Source organism: Heptranchias perlo, chromosome 5 (genome assembly GCF_035084215.1).
Source record: "Heptranchias perlo isolate sHepPer1 chromosome 5, sHepPer1.hap1, whole genome shotgun sequence".
Taxonomy (NCBI): Eukaryota; Metazoa; Chordata; class Chondrichthyes; order Hexanchiformes; family Hexanchidae; genus Heptranchias; species Heptranchias perlo.
Genome location: NC_090329.1, coordinates 103,014,222 through 103,034,362, shown reverse-complemented (window position 1 = coordinate 103,034,362; position 20,141 = coordinate 103,014,222). Strand labels below are relative to the sequence as shown.

General features: G+C 41.9%; 1 protein-coding gene across 1 annotated transcript; it reads left to right on the top strand.

The window, feature by feature from the left end:
- Positions 1-846: 846 nt before the first annotated feature.
- Positions 847-18,708, top strand: mrap2a (melanocortin 2 receptor accessory protein 2a). Its single transcript, XM_067983880.1, has 3 exons — positions 847-965; positions 12,107-12,206; positions 15,938-18,708. Exons 1-3 carry the CDS (start codon positions 848-850, stop codon positions 16,335-16,337), a joined length of 618 nt encoding a protein of 205 aa, XP_067839981.1. The 5' UTR covers position 847; the 3' UTR covers positions 16,338-18,708.
- The last annotated feature ends 1,433 nt before the right edge of the window (positions 18,709-20,141 follow it).

Here is a 20,141-nt window from a genome sequence, read left to right as displayed (position 1 = left end):
TGATAGAGCTACAGAGCTTTGCTTAGTCTACAGCTTGTTGCTTTGGGGGGGTTTAGCACGGAGCTACTCCTGTGTAGTTACTTCACTAGGTTGGTACCTCAGTATAAGTTATGCTCAGTGCTAGTCCATGTACATCCTTCTACATTCCACATTGAACCAGAGTTGGTCTCCAGACTTAATGGTAATCAAAGAGTTGGGCCATGAGGTTACAGCTTGTGGTGGTATCTAATTTTGCTGCTGATGGCCCGCATGGATGCCCAGTTTTGGACTGCTAGATCTGTCTTTAATTGATCCCTATTTCAAAATGAGTTGATGCCTCTGCTTAAACAGTGGGCAGAGAAATGTCATACAAGCATATTAAATGTTAATCCACTGATATTGCTAACAGTATGCTTGAGTATCACTCACAGTCAGAATATCATCACCTCCGTACTTCCTCATTTAACCAGTCAGGATGCAGTCTGAAACCCTTCTGTTCCTTTAAAGTTCAGCAGTTTTGAATGATTAAAAATCTTATCAACTTCCTTTGGGATCTGGCCAAGATGACCAGGTGGAAAAGAAAAAGTCAGCAGATGAAAGCTGGGAGGCCTCCAAATGTTTTTGTTTGATATGACAATGTGGTGGTGATGACTGGAATTCAAAATGATTTTTTTGTCAGGAGATAAATAATCTGATTGCACCTGAGCATTGAATGTACTTGAAGATATGTCTCTATATAAAAATAATTAGTCATTGAACATGTACATTGGAATTTCATTTAGAATATGCTTTCCATTTGATTATAGGATAATTAATGCAAAAAACAAAAATAAAAGTCAATGCCATTATTCTTACTTGCAGGTGTGAAATGTCTGAAGATAATCCAGTTGTAAACAAGACCACTGTATCTAACAGTGATTATATCTGGGGCTATGAATATTACGACTATGAGCCAGTTTCATTTGAAGGACTGAAAGCGCACAGATGTAAGTTATTATTATGGATGGATTTTATGCCACAGTGTGACTCAAATATAACAAGTGGCAAGCTGCAAGTAAACTAATAATTGGTATTCAGGTAAGGGACGTGGCATAAGCTGATTGAACCGCACTCCAGAGAGAAACATTTCCTCTACAAGAGTATGTCCACTGTGATTAAAACTAATTCTCCCTATCTGAACATTTTAAAGATCTGCCATATTCAGATATCTTAACATTGGCAGTATCAGACTTGATTTAGTGCCCGTGTTGCACAGCTTCATGCAATGGAAGTGCACACTGGGAATTCAGCTGCAGAAGCCAGCATCATTTTCTGTCCAGTAAATGGGAAGCTCTGCTGGGAGCATGAAACTGTAAAGTTTACCCCTTGGGATCAATGTGCTTGCAAGCTTTTGTCAAGCTGCTGTGCAACTTGAAGTGGGTTTAACCAAATACTATGTACGCATATTGTATCTAGTGTCAAATATACGGCATGGGAAATTGAAAGGAGAGGCAAAAGCTGTAAATATGCTACTAAAGATGAGATTCAGTTGGACAGCCAAGAAAGAATAGAACACTAGAGTTTGAGTGTTGCATAGAAAGCGGTTGAATTAGTTTGTATTTGCGATTACTGAAAAAAGCTGAAAAGTAACTCATCAGTGCTGCCATATATTATCTAACACTGCTGTATTGAACAATCTCTCAAAATGTAATTTAAAAAAATAATTCCAGCAAAGCCAAGTCGACATTTCCTTTTAAAATTATAATCAGTTTACATTTTTGGATTTTTTAGATCAATGATCCTTTTTGGAGACCTGTCTGGTTAGATCACCTGGTGTAAGTCAGAGGCAATCCCTGCATTTGAAACTGTTTCCACACACAACTCAAGAGTCAAATTGGCAGAGTGAGGCATAGAATACTTGGGTATCTGAGTTTTACAGGAACTAGACCAGTGATATGTTTGAATTGTAATACTGAAGTGGACTTTGCCATATGGGAGGATTTCCTTATTAAAATAGTAATAGGTTTTACATTTGATTACTTTTGCTCAATATTCTTCCAGTTGCCCATAAAATTTAAAGAAAACAAATACTTTTTATGCATGCTTTCTTTGGAATAGGAGTAAACCACGAATTAAGTGCTCCAACCAGTGTAAAGCTTTGAGACTTCCTGACCCTACAGCATGGTAATTGGGGTTGTAACCTTTTACTGACTCTGATAATCTCTTTTTTCGCCCTCTCCTCTTGATTTCATATTCAAATTTTCATTCTTCGCCTTCTGCAGAAAACCTTAATATTACCACCAAGATTCACAGTTTTATCTTTACCATGAAGTTGACCAGCATGCTTAGATGTCTAAGTTTGGTTTTAAGAAAATGGTTTCTTTTGTTTAATGTTGTGGAATAACATATCCGTCACATTGGCTTGGCTGCTAATAGGATACTGTGGTAGTCAGTGATCAGCATTTTTATATAAGAATCTGAGTTTCTTACCTTCCATGAGTGTTGGTGACAATTTTTACAATATGAACCTTATGGGTTGAATTCTGGTTTGTAGGCAAAAGCAAGGCTGGAGATTTACTTTTACAGTACCTTTCAATTTAAACTATATCAATCGTACACAGAAGTTTCTGTTAAAAGGTTTCTTTACTTATTTGCGAGCAGGATTTCGATGTACACACATTAAGTGTGACATGGAGGGGAGTATGCAAGTTGTCTCACCAACTTCATTAAACAACAGCTGAGGCTCATCCATACCAAAATGTACATTGCACCATAAAGAGTGTATAGAATGAGTGTTCACCAAGAGGGTTGCCATTGGAGATCTATGTGAAGCTACTTATGAATATATGTTGTGAAAATAATGAAGTAAAAGTATTTTTTTCCTTCAAGGCTGTATTTATATCAGAACTTCCTTCCGTCCTGCGTTGGTGATTTGGTTATTTCGTGAGTAATTTGACAAGTTCTTGCTCTGACACAAAGCCTTGCTCACCAGGAACATATAACAGGACTTTGGGCAGAATCCCCCCACCCCCCCACCCTCTGAATTTTTTTGCCCATTAAAATTAATGGATGAAGAATTGTGGGGAGTCTGTACCCAAATTTCTGATATGCCCTCCCAGTGGGCAAGCTTAATGTACAATTACACCTATCATTCCTCGGCCAGGTGCAGATAATTTTTGTGTAAGCTTGCAGTAATGATGATCCCCTCATGTGAGCGTTCATTGAACTGGTCTGTGATACCAGTTTGCCGTAGAAATTTCTCACAAAGAACCAGAAGAAAAAATTAAGAAAGGGCTTCGTGGAGCATGATATGAAAAGAAATCTGAACTCCTGGAAATCCAGCTTTTGTCAATAATACTACTGCAGAGAAAGGTGACCAGTGTGACAAGTGCAACAATAAATCATGGTACAGCACACTGGAGCTGCACAGCATGGCAGGACCTAGTGTAACTCCCTCTGATCCATATACAGTGAGCTATCCAATCTCAGCAGTACAAGAGGAGGACACCCACTTACCCAGAGGCAAAGGGTTGGGGCATAGGGGTGGAAATTAAAGGGCCAGAGTCACTCAGGATTACTCTCCTGCACTCCCAGCCCAGAGCGACGTAGGCAGAGGTGCGGGCATATGTTTTTTGCCCATCCTCTCAACCAGGTTTGCGAAGATACCAGAAAGAAAAAAAAGATGAGGAATAAAAAAAATCAACTATTATTCTGTAAATTGCTGATAGTATAACGCAAGATGCAGCAGCAGGAGAAAAAAAATAGACTAACAAATGACCAGCACATTAGGGAGGATTATTCTGCTCCCATGCACTAATCTGGCGCTAAGTATCTTCTGATCGGGCAGCACTGGAGGCTCAAGAGGCCTGCGCTTCTGGCGTATGCGAACCTTAATAAAGGACCCTAAAATATGTAAATGAGGTTGTGGTATTTCTGCCCCACATTTCCTGCTAGTTCGCTGCTCCAGCGCTACATCATAAAACAGGCGCACTTGGAAACGGACTTCCCAGTCTTCAGAAGTAAAGTTCTTAAAGCTGTAATGCCCCTTGTTATTGCAAATGATTTCCACTTGATTACTGCCCATTTCACAGCAACTTAAATTTCGGGTTAGGTTTGGAGTGGACATTAGAAGCCTCCTCCTGAAGCAGCGGGTTGCCTCTTGCGCATCCCCCGATTTTCTTTGCTTCACCATTGGCGGCCGTGCCTTCAGCTGCCTAAGCCTTAAGTTGTGAAATTCCCTCTCTAAACCTCTCCACCTCTCTACTTCTCTCTCCTCCTTTAAGACGCTCCTTAAAACCTACCTCTTTGATCAAGCTTTTGGTCACCTGTCCTAATATCTCCTTATGTGGCTCGGTGTCAAATTTTGTTTGATAATGCTCCTGTGAAACGCCTTGGGATGTTTTATTGCATTAAAGGCGTTATATATGTTGTTACTGTTGTTGCATTGTAATTAGAAATGGAAGATCAGTGTTAAACTTTCAACCGGCTGGTGTGCTGGACATCAAGGTTTAAGCTGAAGGCGTAAAGGACCTGTCTGTTAAAGGACAGAGATTTCAAAGCTAAGTGTTTTTTTGGCGACCTATGGGATTTTCTTTTTTTTTCCCCTGCTGCCACTTGTGCTTTCATGAGTCTCTCCAGAGGCTTTCAGTTGCAAATTAATTATTGTTTTTCTTTTGTCACCCGTTAACTTATTGGCAGCAATAGGTTTCCCAGTGGGAAGTCTCTAAGCTGACATATTTGGAATGAGGACCCACGGAAGGATTCCAGACCACCAGCGTTCGCATCTGCAGAGAGACGTGAAATTACCTCACTCCTGTTCCCAGGGAAGCTGCACCAGACTCCTGATGGCATCACTACGTTATGTGAATGTCTGAGTAACTATTATGCTAATTCTTTCTTCCGAAAGCATACTAATCACAGCATGATATGCTTTTATGTGCTCCTGCTTGTAAGAAGGTACGTCAGTGTGATCAAGAACCATCGTTGTCTGATTTGCTGCAACCGTCAAGATGTCACCAACCATTTCAGCAGATTTTGGCACGCCTAGCTGGGAATGAAACATGGGGACTGACTTTTAAAGGTCAGAATAGTGGAAGATGCAAAGCTGTATCATCTGCTGCAAGGACACCTGTGGTGACCATGCAGCATAGGGCTGGCACATTCAGCAACAGCAATGGTCAGCTATGGCCTGACACTTTGCTGTACCTCTCTGCAGGCATATTGCAATGCTGAACCTATGGGGATGATACCATGGATGGGCACAGAGGGCAGCCCTCCTTGCATGCATTTTATGCAGCACAATCTTGACTTCAGCAGCGATCAAACAGAGGTTGCTGGCTGCTCTGTCACTTGACTATAGACTCTGCCTGCACTGGAGTTCCTTTTCTCCTCATTTTGACCTTCTGTTGCATAATCTCCTGCCTCTCCAGCCTTGGCAAAATCTGTTAATGGGTTAACACCCTTTATGAGGCACTCCAGAACTTTTGTCTACCTATTTAAAGCCTCCTTTAATTGTCCGCATCCTGTTAAATTTAAATAGAAAGCAATTTTCCTCTTCCACCACTAATGTCCTTCCTAGACAAGTCTGAGTCTGCACCTGGTGCTGTGCATAATTATGTCAATATGCTTCCCAGAGAATTGAGTGCTATTTTCACTTCACCACTGGGCGGGATTTGCATCAGTTCTTAACCACTTAGAACTGACTTAGACTTAAAGACAAGAAAATGACCTCCACGTGCCTACAAAATCTAGTCTGAAGACATGTCAGCATATTTATTTATTTAAGGGCACCTACACTGTCATGATGAAGCACTCTTCTTATTTCCCATGTTTCTTTGCTTTTAAGAACATAAAGGCGGGGAATCTTTCGGCACTGTGAAACGTCCCTTACAACGGAGCAGTCGCCGGGATTCCAGTGTGTGGGGGTTGGTAGACACCCTAGTGATGCAGGTGCCCACCCAAAGTTTGTAAGTGGGGTTGGCTCAGCAAGCCAGTCTCCTTTACACAGCCCCACCCCACCTACTTACCATCTTACCATATTCTTAAATCCTTTCATTCTCCAGAAGCACAACCAATTGTCTCTGGAACCTACTTATAGGGATAAGTTTTTGTCTTTACCACCTGGGCGTTAAGCATTACCTGGGCGTAGGGCAGGAAGGACACCTGGAGGAGAGGAGTGCATGCCCCTTACTGAAACTGCCAGAGTTTCCTTCCATTAAGTTCAACGTAAGCAAATTCAGCTGGGTTCTGCAAGGAGCATGTGCTCCTCCCCACCAGACATCCTTTCTGCACTCCATCCAGGCGATGCTTAGCTCTCAGGCGGAAAGGAGAAAAATCTACCCCATAATGTCCACTTCAATGCTCACCCGGTGAAAACCCTTCTGATTCACTATTTGGGCTGGTGCCGGGCCAGATAAGATGCCATGCTGGGTTGGTGAGGGTGGGGCAAAAGTTATGGATTTTGATGAGCCTGGCGATTCCCCTCAGCAGCTGGCTGTTTCCTCCAAGATGTTCCCTAGCATTTCAAAAACACAAAAAGTTCTTTGGCTGTGTCCACTTGCATGGCTCCTTGAAGAATTGGCGATTGTGTCCATGGCCTTTACTATACTCTGACAATCCACTATACTGAAACAACCAATGTTCACCTTTACCAATCTTATCTTTGCACCTTGCCTCCTACATCCCCATCTCCTACAGTCTCTCTCTATTTCCCTGCAAAACTTCCAGCTCATGCACAAAGTGTTCAGGATTGGTTCATCCTCCAGTTGCAGTTCTTTGGGCCTGGTCATGCACTACCTTTTCCTTTGCAAAGAGAGAACATGATGTTAGAGGAATCAATTACATTTCTTTTCACTCGGGTGTCTGCATCCATCCCATGATTATGATGCTTGCAGATACTGACTCTCTTTAAACACCTCTCTTTCCAGAGTAACATTACCACCTCATGGCAAGCAATGTGAGTATAAACAATTGTATGGAGTTGACAAGGTGCAGTATTGATGGCAGAGACTGTGAATAATGCAGGTTTCACTTCATTTAATTAATGGCAATAAGGGGGAATGGCAGGTCAGGGGAGGGTCATGCCTTCATAAGTGTTAGAGGCTGTGCATGGGAAAAGTGCCTTCAGTTACTTTGGCCACCCTTGTGAGGTCATTAAACCTCTTCCTGCATTGTGAGCAGTTCTTGGAGTGCTGGAGGTTGTTTTAGCAATCACCCTTTATAATGGGTGCACCACTGTCTTCTGTGGCTTCCTGTTCTCAGTCTCCCTCTGAGTCTGTCCCTTCTAGCCCTTACTGGGTCTAGTAACACATCAGTGGATGAATCAGAAAACCTAGAAGCCCTTCCTAAAGCTGACCATCCTAATTCAGCTGCTTCCTCAATCATTGTTGTTCTTTTCAGCTGCTCCATTTGCACCTTTAATGAGCTGCTGCATTTTGAAGGCTGAAGCAAATTAATAACCAGCGGTTTTACCACTGCCATCCCGCCTTATATAACTAAGTAGGTTCTTCTCAGGAAACTTGAGCAGGTTAGCGGTAGAGCCACATAAGTGGGTGTAGATAGCCCCACTGATCTCCCGCCAATGGGAGAAGAATTCAGCCGCACATGTCTGGAGTGACTGGGGGAAGCCTTATACTGTAACCCTCCACTCCCTCCACAGGATTTCTGGAATAATTGTTATTTTTAAAAATTCATTTGTGGGATGTGGGCGTCGCTGGCAAGGCCAGCATTTATTGCCCATCCTAACTGCCCTTGAGAAGGTGGTGGTGAGCCACCTTCTTGAACCGCTGCAGTCCGTGTGGTGACGGTTCTCCCACAGTGCTGTTAGGAAGGGAGTTCCAGGATTTTGACCCAGCGACGATGAAGGAACAGTGATATATTTCCAAGTCAGGATGGTGTGTGACTTGGAGGGGAACGTGCAGGTGGTGTTGTTCCCATGCGCTGCTGCCCTTGTCCTTCTAGGTGGTAGAAGTCACGGGTTTGGGGGGTGGTGTCGAAGAAGCCTTGGCGATTTGCTGCAGTGCATCTTGTAGGTGGTACACACTGCAGCCACTGTGTGCCGGTGGTGAAGGGAGTGAATGTTTAGAGTGGTGGATGGGGTGCCAATCAAGTGGGCTGCTTTGTCCTGGATGGTGTCAAGCTTCTTGAGTGTTGTTGGAGCTGCACTCATCCAGGCAAGTGGAGAGTATTCCATCACACTCCTGACTTGTGCCTTGTAGATGGTGGAAAGGCTTTGGAGAGTAAGGAGGTGAGTCACTCGCCGCAGAATATCCAGCCTCTGACCTGCTCTTGTAGCTACAATATTTATGTGGCTGGTCCAGTTTAGTTTCTGGTCAGTGGTGACCCCCAGGATGTGTTGATGGTGGGGGATTTGGCTCTGGTATTGTCGTTGAATATCAAGGAGAGGTGGTTAGATGCTCTCTTGTTGGAGATGGTCATTGCCTGGCACTTGTCTGGCACGAATGTTAATGCCATAATTTTGCGCTGAAAAAAGTCCTTAGCGTGTATCATCTTGACCAGCATGGCAGACTTGGAGAGTGAATGAGGAATTAACAGCAGTACCAGCAATGCAACAAGGGGGATCTGGTGCACCAGACAATAATTTGAGTTGCCTTCCAAGGAGTGCAACAGCTACACCATTTCTTAAAGGGAAAACCACGTTTGCCAAGTAACCAAATCCAAGTAACCAATGACAAATAAATATTCAGTATATGTTCAGAATTAGGAGGGATCAGACAGGGGGCAAATGCGAGGCAGTCTAAGGTGAGACTGGAGTGCATATGCGTAAATGCACGTAGTGTGGTAAATAAGGTTGGTGAACTGCAGACTCAAGTCGCCACGTAGGATTATGATATAATGGCAATAACAGAGACCTGGCTCGAAGAAAGGGAGGATTGGGTACTTAATATTCCTGGCTACAAGGTATTCTGGAAAGATAGGGAAGAAAAGAAAGGAGTGGTGGGGTGGCAGTATTGATCCTATAAACCATTATAGCACTAGAAAGGGATGATATAGTTGACGGGTGAAAGATAGAATCTACTTGGTTAGAATTAAGGAACAATAGTGGAGCTATTTACTCTACTGGGTGTATACTATAGGCCATCAAATAGTGGGAAGGAGATAGAAGAGCAATTTGCAGGCAAATTACAGAAAGATGCAAGAACTATAGAGTAATGATATTGGGGGACTTCAGTTATCCCAATTTATACTGGGACAGTAACAGTGTAAAGGGCAAAGAGGGGGAGGAATTCTTGAAATTTGATCCAGAGAACTTTCTGGAACAGTGAGTTTCCAGCTCAACCAGGAAGGGTTAGATCAAGTTCTGGGGAATGAAATGGGCCAAGTGGAGCATGTTTCAGTGGGGGAGCATTTGGGAACAGTGATCATAATATCATTTGGTTTAGAATAATTATGGAAAAGGACAAGGAACAATCAAACGTGAAAATGCTTAACTGGAGGAAGGCTAATTTCAGTGAGTTAAAAAGGGATCTTGCCCAGGTGGATTGGAATCAAAAATTTGAAGGCAAAACAGTAACTGAACAATGGGAGGCCTTCAAGGAGGAGTTGGTTCGGGTACAGAGTGGAGACATTCCCTACGAAGGGGAAAGGAATGGCATCCAAAACTAGAGCTCCCTGGATGACTAAAGATATAGAGATTAAAATGAAACAGAAAAAGGAGGCTTATGATGAATGTAAGGTTCATAATACAATAGAGAACCAGGCTGAATACAGAAAGTACAGAGGAGATCTAAAAAATGGAATAAAAGGGGCAAAGAAAGAGCATGAGAATAGATTAGCGGCTAACATAAAGGGGAACCCAAAAGTCTTTTCTAAACATATAAATAGTAAAAGGATAGTCAAAGGAAGGGTGGGCCCGATTAGGGACAAAAAAGGAGATCTTCTTGTGGAGGCAGAGGTCATGGCTGAGGCACTAAATGAATACTTCACATTGATCTTCACTAGAGAGGAGGATGCTGCTATTGTAACTGTCAAGGAGGAGGTAGTAGCAACATTGGCTAGGATAAAAATAGATAAAGAGGAGGTACTTAAAAGATTGGCAGTACTCAAAGTAGAAAAGTCACCCGGTCCAGATGGGATGCATCCTAGGTTACTGAGGGAAGTAGGGGTGAAAATGCAGAGGCTCTGGCCACAATTTTCCAATCCTCCTTAAATATGGGGATGGTGCCGGAGGACTGGAGGATTGCAAATGTTATACCCCTGTTCAAAAAAGGGGAGGTGGATAAACCCAGCAATTACAGGCCAGTCAGCCTAACGTTGGTGGTGGGCAAACTTTGGGACAATAATCTGGGATAAAATTAATTGGCACTTGGAAAAGTATGGGTTAATAAATGAATTTGTTAAAGGAAAATCGTGGATGATTAAACTTGATTGAGTTCTTCAATGAAGTAGTGCGGTTGATGTTGTGGACTTTCAAAAGATATTTTATAAAGTACCACATAATAGACTTGTTAGCAAAACTAAAGCCCATGGGATTAAAGGGTCAGTGACAGCGCGGATGCAAAATTGGCGAGGGTACTGAAAGCAAAGATTAGTGGTGAACGGTTGTTTTTCAGTCTGGAGGGAAGTATACACTGGTGTTCTCCAGGAGTCAGTATTAGGACCACTGCTCTTTTTGATATATATTAATGACCCAGACTTGGATATAAAGGGTATAATTTCAAAGTTTGCAGGTAACACAAAACTTGGAAAAGTAGTAAACATTGTGGAGGATAGTAACAGACTTCAGGAGGACGTAGACAGACGGGTGAAATGGACAGACACATGGCAGATGAAATTTAACGCAGAGAAGTCTGAAGTGATGCATTTTGGTAGGAAGAATGAGGAAAGGCAATATAAATTAAATGGTACAATTTTAAAGGGGATTTAGGAAGAGAGAGACCTGGGGGTGCATGTACACAAACCTTTGAAGGTGGCAGAACAAGTTGAGAAGGCTGTTAAAGATGCATATGGGATCCTGGGCATTATTAATAGAGGCATAGAGTACAAAAGCTAGGAAGTTATGCTAAAACTTTAAAAAACACTGGTTAGGCCTCAGCTGGAGTATTGTGTTCAATTCTGGGCACCACACTTTAGGAAGGATGTCAAAGCCTTAGAGAAGGTGCAGAAGAGATTTACTAGAATGGTACCAGGGATGAGGGAGAAGCTGGGGTTGTTCTCCTTAGAACAGAGAAGGTTAAGGGGAGATTTGATAGAGGTGTTCAAAATCATGAAGCGTTTTGACAGAGTAAATAAGGAGAAACTGTTTCCAGTGGCAGAAGGGTCAGTAACCAGAGGACACAGTTTTAAGGCGATCGGCAAAAGAGCCAGAGGCGACATGAGGAAATATTTTTTTACGCAGCGTGTTGTAATGATCTGGAATGCACTGCCTGAAAGGGTGGTGGAAGCAGATTCAATAGTAACTTTCAAAAGGGAATTAGATAAATACTTGAAGGGCAAAAATTTACAGGTCTATGGGAAAAGAGTAGGGGAATGGGACTAATTGGATAGCTCTTTCAAAGAGCCGGCACAGGCACGATGTGACGAATGGCCTCCTCCTTTGCAGTAGTTACTATGATACTATGTTCAAGTCAACTGCAGGGCATTCATTTCCTTTATTACGCAGTGCGTGAATGTTGGCAGCTTGAATTGACATGCTTCTGCCCCTTGATGCTCGTACTTTATTTGAGATGTGTGACACTGAACCTGCCACTCCTTCTAAGTGATTTCCTTTTGGAAGGAGCAAATATGTTGGCCACTGGTAGGGATTCACTGACAGCCTGCTAGAATTCTGGTGGCGCTAGACCTAAATGGGATGGGCATTGCAAGGGCCTACATGTCAATCAGTCTAGTTTGAGACGGTGGTGGCTCGCTGGTGTTGCCGGATTTAAGCAATCTCCACCTGGTGCACAGGTGCTTCTGGAGAAGGAGCCGGCCATCGGTACTATAAATGTATAACCTTCTCTCCCTGAATCTTTGCAGAAGGGGTTTCGTAGCTCCTGGACTGTAAAACGGGCTGTCATCGTTCATTAATGGCATTTCTGACCTGGTCATTATTTGATTAAAAATCTACAAGATTATTCCTTTTGAAGCAAACATTCCAACTGTGCCAACTTTAGATTCCAGCAATTAAAAATAAAATTCTGTTTTTCAGATTCCATTGTGATTGGATTTTGGGTGGGCCTGGCAGTCTTTGTCATTTTTATGTTTTTCGTGTTGACGTTGCTGACAAAGACGGGACCACCACACCAAGAGTAAGTCGGGCTGTTGCAACACATTTTATGTAATGGTATCAGGAAGAACATTAGAGGTATAGTATAATACTTACCACACAAAAGTTACATATAGCTTCCAATGAACAGGAGCTGGAGAATCACCCGGGAGCAGGGAATATCGTAAAATCGGGCAAATCGGAGTGTGCACTCGTAAAGGGCGCAGATCCAGGAAAGTTTCCTCTGAAATAGCCACAATTGTATGTATTGAGAATACTTACAGGAGATAATAAAAAAAATGACAAAATTATGAGGGGTTTTGATAGAGTAAATAAGGATAAACTGTTTCCACTGGCAGGAGGGTCGGTAACCAGAGGACTCATATTCAAGGTAATTGGCAAAAGAACCAGAGTGGGAGAGGAGTAGAAATGTTTATACACAGTGAATTGTTATGATCTGGAATGCACTGCCTGAAAGGGTGGTGGAAGCGGATTCAATAGTAACTTTCAAACAAAACTTGGATAAATACTTGACGGGGAGAAAATTGGCAGGGCTATGGGGAAAGAACAGGGAATGGGGCTAATTGAACATCTCTTTCAAAGAGCCGTGCAGGCACAATGGGCCAAATGGCCTCCTTCTGTGCTGTATGATTCTATGATAATTGATGCTACCAGCGGTTGTGGGGCCTACCTCTTTTATAAAGTGTCTGCACAGGCATCTACATGTTTCGTCCAGGAAGTCGGGGGGGGGGGGGGGAGGGGGAGGGGACTCAAAGTCCCTCTGGCCCAGTGCTCTTTCACTGGATTTATTGGCTTCGGCTAACATAAAAGGAAATCCAGAAGTCTTCTATAGGCATATAAACAGTAAACGAGTAGTAAGAGGAGGGGTGGGGTTGATTCGGCACCAAAAATGAGATCTACGCATGGAGGCAGAGGACATGGCTGACGTACTAAATGAATACTTTGCATCTGTCTTTACCAAGGAAGAAGATGCTGCCAGAGTCTCAGTAAAGGAAGATGTAGTTGAGATACCGGATGGGCTAAAAATTGATAAAGAGGAGGTACTAGAAAGGCTAGCTGTAGATAGAGTAGATAAGTCATTCGGTCCAGATGGGATGTCTCCAAGGTTGTTGGAAAGTAAGGGTGAAAATTACAGAGGTGCTGGCCATAATCTTCCAATCCTTCTTAGACACGGGGATGGTGCCAGAGGACTGGAGAATTGCAAATATTACACCCTTGTTCAAAAAAGGGTGTATGGATAGACCCGGCAACTTCAAGCCAATCAGTGTAACATCGGTGGTGGGGAAACTTTTAGAAACGATAATCTGGGACAAAATTAATAATCACTTGGACAAGTGTGGATTAATAAAGGAAAGCCAGCACGGATTTGTTAAAGGCAAATCGTGCTAAACTAACGTGATTGAGTTTTTTGAGGAGGTAACAGAGAAGGTTGATGAGGGCAATGCAGTTGTTGTTGTGTATATGGACTTTCAAAAGGCATTTGATAAAGTGCCATATGGTAGGCTTGTCAGCAAAATTGAAGCCCATGGAATAAAAGGGGCAGTGGCAGCATGGATATGAAATTGGCTAAGTAACAGGAAACAGAGAGTAGTGGTGAACGGATGTTTTTGGACTGGAGGAAGGTATACAGAAGTGTTCCCCAGGGCTCGGTACTAGGGCCACTGCTTTTTGTGATATATATTAATGACTTGGACTTGGGTGTACAGGGCACAATTTCAAAATTTGCAGATGACACAAAACTTGGAAGCGTAGTAAACAGTGGGGAGGACAGTAATAGACTTCAGAAGGACATAGACAGGCTGTTGGAATGGGCGGACACATGGCTGATGAAATTTAACGCAGTGCGAAGTGATACATTTTGGTAGGAAGAACGAGGAGAGGCAATATAAACTAAATGGTACAATTCTAAAGGGGGTGCAGGAACAGAGAGACTTGGGGGTGTATATGCACAAATCGTTGAAGGTGGCAGGACAGGTTGAGAAAGTGGTTAAAAAAGCATACAGGATCCTGGGCTTTATAAATAGAGGCATAGAGTACAAAAGCAAGGAAGTTATGTTGAACCTTTATAAAATGGAGTATTGTGTCCTTTTCTGGGCACCGCACTTTAAGAAGGATGTGAAGGCCTTAGAGATGACGCTGAAAAGATTTACTAGAATGGTTCCAGGGATGAGGGACTTCAGTTACGTGGATAGACTAGAGAAGCTGGGGTTGTTCTCCTTAGAGCAGAGAAGGTTGAGAGGAGATTTAATGAAGTCTTCAAAATCATGAAGGGTTTAGATAAAATAAAGAGAAACTGTTCCCATTGATGGAAGGGTCGAGAACCAGAGGACACAGATTTAAAGTGATTGGCAAAAGAACCAAAGGTGACATAAGAAGAAACTTTTTTACGCAGCGAGTGGTTATGATCTGGAATGCGCTGCCTGAAAGGGTGGTGGAGGCAGATTCAATCGTGGCTTTCAAAAGTGAATTGGATAAATACTTGAAGGGAAAAAATTTGCAGGGCTACGGGGAAAGAGCGGGGGAATGGGACTAACTGGATTGCTCTAACAAAAAGCCGTAATGGGCTCGATGGGCTGAATGGCCTCCTTCTGTGCTGTAATGATTCTAATGATGGGACCCAGATGCACCCCAGCCACAAAGGCACTTAAACTGTGGTATTTCTCCCGCCCCAATGAACTATTGGCGGGTTCAGTGGCTTTTGTCTGGGCATTTACACTGTAATGTGCTGGCACAAGCATTTTTTGGGGCCAGGATATTGGGTCTTTAACAGTTTTCAACAGTTTCCTTTCTGGTGCATTACTATCCAGTAAAATCGGCCTTTGCTGTGGAGAGATTGCTGTACAGCCTTGGAGTAACCATGTCAGCCTCGATTTTAAAATTCTCATTGTTATTTTCAAATCGCTCCATGGCCTCGCCCTTCCCTATCTCTGTAACCCCCAGCCCTACAAACCCTCTGAGATCTCTGCACTCCTCCAAGTTTGGCCTTTTGCGGATCCCTGATTTTCATCGCTCAATCATTGGCAGCCATGCCTTCAGTTGCCTAAGAGCCTAAGCTCTGTAATTCCCTGCCTAAACCCCTCGACCTCTCTCTCCTCCTTTAAGATGCACCTACTATTGTAACATAAAAAGCTTTCAAGAATAACTACTTTCCTCCCCAAGGCCGTTTAAATATTGTTCAATCAATTCAGTAATGTTTTAACCAGATAATGAGCATCAGCACATGAGCTTTCTTTAGCTTTAATTATGGCTGACCAAATAGATGAATTAACTTGCATGTTGTTATAACATAATTGTTTACAAAGACAAGGTCATGGGCTCTTTGTGCAATGTTTTTATGCAGACAAGACAATTCTTTTGAAAACTTATGCATATAAATTAAACCCTGAGTGGCCAAAGTAGCTATTGTATGAAACTTTACTTTGGCTAGAAATTAATTGGAATTATAGATAAAATGAAATACCGGTTAGTTAGTTATCCAGCAGAGAAATGCTGCTGCAAGTGGATAATGCTCATGGTGAGTAATTACCTGTGCTCAGCTAGGACATCGATGCATAATAAATCTACTTCACTCTTTGGAAGAAACGACTTGCCATGTGCAATTTCCAATTTCAGCAGCATGGACAAAAGACTGTAATTAATATTTCAGTTTATCTATAATTCCAATTAAGTTCTTGCCAAAGTAAAGTTTATTTTCTTTAGTATGTGTACATTCATCTGAGAAATGTTTGTTCTAAAAGGTGCAATTTATTTTAGCAGGAATGTGGACCTTCCTTCAAAACAACACAGAATGAACAGTTTTGCTGTTAACTGTGTCATGCCCAAAACAAACAAAGCCTTTTCCTACCCCGCAAGTGAAGAGTCTCGGTCTCTCTTTCATTGCTATGTTAACGAGGTTGGACAATTGGAAAGGCAACAACTGGTAAGCAAAGCGTCTGGACCAGGGAACAGTGACCTTCCCACTCAAGAAAGAGAGGGGAAAAGTGACAACTCAGCCGATCCTCTGAACTGCCTGAGCAAATTCAGCATCCCAAACTTTGTGAACTCAGATCAAAGCTCCTCCCTGGCTGATGAAGATCTGCTGATGCGTGAGCAGCCAATTATTCTTGAAAATAAGTCAGATAGACTGCAAGAGATACATCACATCTCTGACTAGTTCTTGAGTTAACACTGGAACTACCCAAATGCAGAAATGCTTTCATTTAAATAGTTTTGGGGCAAATTGCTTTGTGTTCTAACCTAGCAAAAACCAACAGTAACCCATGTAGAATTACTGAAAAATAACTAATGTGTCTGTAGTTGCCTGTGCCTATTTTGTCACTCTTTTTGAATACCGGCACTACATTAGCCTGTTTCCAATTTACTGCTACCATTGACTCCCTCGTAATAATTGTCAGTGCCTCACAAATCTCCTCTCTAGTCTCTTTCAGCACACTGGGATAAATACCATCTATCCCTGGGGACGTATTTGTTTTGAGCCCATTTACACTGTCTAAAACATCCTTTTCATATATAGAAAAATCATTGATTATACTTGGGATATCTTTGTTTGGAGGGGGCATGTTGCTCATGTCTTTCCTTGTGAATACTCGGAGGAAGTAATAATTCAGAATATTTACTATTTTGTGCTTATCCTCAGTTTCAAGTCCATTTACATTTTTTATGGTTGTCACCTTCTCTCTGATTTATCACCTTGTTGTTGTGGTACTGAAAGAATGGGCCAGAATTTACTCTCAAAATTACGGTAAGGCTAACAGTGCTCACCGTAATTTGTGTGCAAATCGCACAGCAACTTCAGGCGAGGGCAGACGCGAGGTTAAACGCGAAAATCCGGAAGTTGCTGTCCAAGATGCACCGTTCCGCCGTTAGCTTCCTGAAAACAGTGTCTCGCCGTCTGACTCATCATTCATATCCATTGAATGGCATGAGGTTCCTGTACTTGCATGGTAGGTACTGTCTAATCATGCCACAGAAAGTTAGGGCTTGACCATTTCAGTGTAAGTAACCTTTTTAACAGTGTCATAAGTGCTTATTACTGCCAAACAGCTCTCTCTGGCACTGAAAATTAACTATTACAAGTATGGAGTCTAATTCCTTCAGCTTTTAATTGTTTTTAATTTTTAGTTTTTCTGTCTCTTTTTTTCTCTGTCTTAATCCATTCTTTCCCTCTCTTTATTTCTCTTTCTGTACCTGATTTGACATTGAATTCACCATTCTAACTTACACTTCCTAGTTCAAATGCGGCGCTGTTCAATCCTTCAATCTGATTGGTTAAGGAGATACACAGTTGCTTGCCCTGTTCACACAGATCCAAGATGCCCTGTAGAGGGCGCCGAGCCGTTTCGATTTCTCACTTACAGCAACTTGTTGTGCAAAGTCTCATGGAAATTAAACGAGCAAGGGCAAGTTTAACAAACGGTAGGCGCTGTTCGTTCGTTTGCCGGCTCCAGTGAATTCTGGCCCAATGTTTTTCTGTTAGCCTTATCCTCAGCTGCTCAGCCTTTGTTTCAGGTCTCTCTCTGCCCCTCTGATCACCCCATTGTAATGTTTCCACATTTTCTTATATTCATCCCAGTCAGTGCTTGCCCTTTCTCCCTGCAGAAACTGTACAGGCCATTTTTTCCTCTTTAACAAACAAATTAGAAGTGAGATAATCCATTTAGAGTCACATTTGCTTAGTCGGAGCTTGTTGTAGGAATATATTTACTCTGCATGTTGAAATTATTCCTTTAAAGGTGTTTCACTTGTCTCCTAGTGAAGTGTTGAAGTCTGATTTTCTAGCTACCTTTTCTTTCTGGCACCTTATTCCCTCCTGCAGTGTTGGGCAGTACCTGGTATCTGTTCACTAATATAATCTTGGATAGTTTCACTCGGTATCCTCCCTTTCTTGCTTCTTTTACAAACCTTAATGTCCCCATTTCCTTGGCTTTTCACAGCATTTGCCCCTCTTTCATGACAACACTGTTCCTGGTTGTTACCATTGTCCAACTCCAATCCCTGAAGCTTCACTCTTGAGGCCTGATGTTAGCCCGGTCATGTCACTTAGACTTGCTATTTATTTCCAGCATTTACAATTCTTAAAAAAATTTCTGGACAGCACTTAAAAAGTAAGAACATTCATTTTTGTAGAACCTTATGACATCTTTGAGAAGCATTTCAAAGCATTTCACATAAAATGAATTACTTTCCGATCAATGTTAACCCATTTATATTAAAGGGCCCCTTCACACAAAGTGCATTGCTCCTCCATTAGACATAACTCCGTTGCTTTGGAGGACTTCAATGTGGGCTGTGGATAACCTGCAGCACCAGCTTGCTGCTGTTTTTAAAAAAATTTAAGATTCGTTTTTTTGGCAGTTTAGCAGTTTCATGTGGTTTAATTTAGTAAATTGTTTAATGCTTTCTGTAATAGATATTTTTATTGAATCTAACGTATTTGTTTTTATTTTTTTCCAATGGATGGGAATTTGTGTTTAAATGCTAATTTTTGTCTTCTTTATAAAGGTGGCTGAGTTTTTCAAATTAAATTTGTTGCTACGTATACTTTTTGTGGCTATTCATATTTAGTTGCAATAATGGTTCCGCTAATGTTCGATTATAATTTTTTTATGGTGTGTTTTTTCAATAAAAATGGCCCTTTACATGTTTTAATGTGGAAATAAGTTTAGGAACGCTTAGTAATGTGCCACTGAAATGAGTTAGATCTGATGCAGGATCTACATTTTCATGCCACAGAGTTTAGTTGGAGTTGCTGCAGAATTCTGGGGACACAGTTTACAGCCAAAAGGGTTAAAAACAATCATTGTGAAACTGCATTACTATTTTGCACATAGCACATTAAATGCATTGTGAAGCTGCATGACCAATTGCTTTAAATTAGCTCAAATCACAGTCAAGTTATGGCATTATGTTGTGCAAATATGTGATTTGAATTATGTGATTTGAATTGACTTTAAGTGACATATTTACACTCCATCTGCTGTTGCCTGTCTTTATTCTTTTGGATTTTGGACAACAATTCGAGGCAAATCAAGCACCCAATAGCAAATTCATTAGGGTCCAATTAATGACTGAACAGCCCACTGCCCAGGCTTATCGATAAAGAATGGTCATTTGGATGCGGTATTAGGGTCCAGGCATGTTGTAGGGACCAAACTTAGAATTATAAAATATGTGCATTTCAGAGGGAGGGAAAAGACAAAGGATGAAAACATTTTCTGTCTGAACATTTTGAATTTCACATTAATGATGGCACATTCCTAATAAGTGGAAGGCACTTCCTTACTTCACAATTGATAGATTTTTCATGTAAAAAATATTTATGGAAATATTTTTGAGATTTGGATTTATCCATATTCAAACGAACAATCTGACCATGACTTCTCCAAAAGTGAACTGAACAGTCACTCTTTCCCTGCACAGATGCACTAATTAATTCATTCACTCCCCCCCCCCCCCCCCACCCTCATAGATTGCTATCCCTACCTGTTGGTCCTGATTCCACTTTTGCTTCTCTCCAGATATGACAAAAAAATTCCAGAGATGAGGATTTCCTGTAATTAGCACATGGCATGGACCAGCTGTAATATCTACTTTGCCTTCCCAAGTGGGGGGATACATATTTAGATAAGGTGCATATGCCTGTCACCCCCTATACTGGATCCACTCTCCTTGTAGATCTGTACATCAGTATGAGTTGTTATCTACAAACCAGGAAAATTAAAGGAGATTGATAATAAATTGAAGCTTTTGCAACAATGCACAGTGTCAGTGAGTAAAGCAAATCAGATGTTGGGAACCTTTATAAAACACTGGTTTGGCCACCACTGGATTATTGTGTCCAGTTCTGGGCATCGCACTTTAGGAAAGATGTGAAGGCGTTAGAGAGGGTGCAGAAGAGATTTACTAGAATGTTTCCAGGGATGAGGGGCTTTAGTTATGTGGATAGACTGGGGAAGCT

Coding starts and splice junctions, on each gene's coding strand:
- mrap2a (XM_067983880.1), top strand. CDS start 848: ATGTCTGAAGATAATCCAGTTGTAAACAAGACCACTGTATCTAACAGT. Junction 966..12,106: donor AGGACTGAAAGCGCACAGAT/GTAAGTTATTAT, acceptor TCTGTTTTTCAG/ATTCCATTGTGATTGGATTT. Junction 12,207..15,937: donor ACGGGACCACCACACCAAGA/GTAAGTCGGGCT, acceptor AATTTATTTTAG/CAGGAATGTGGACCTTCCTT.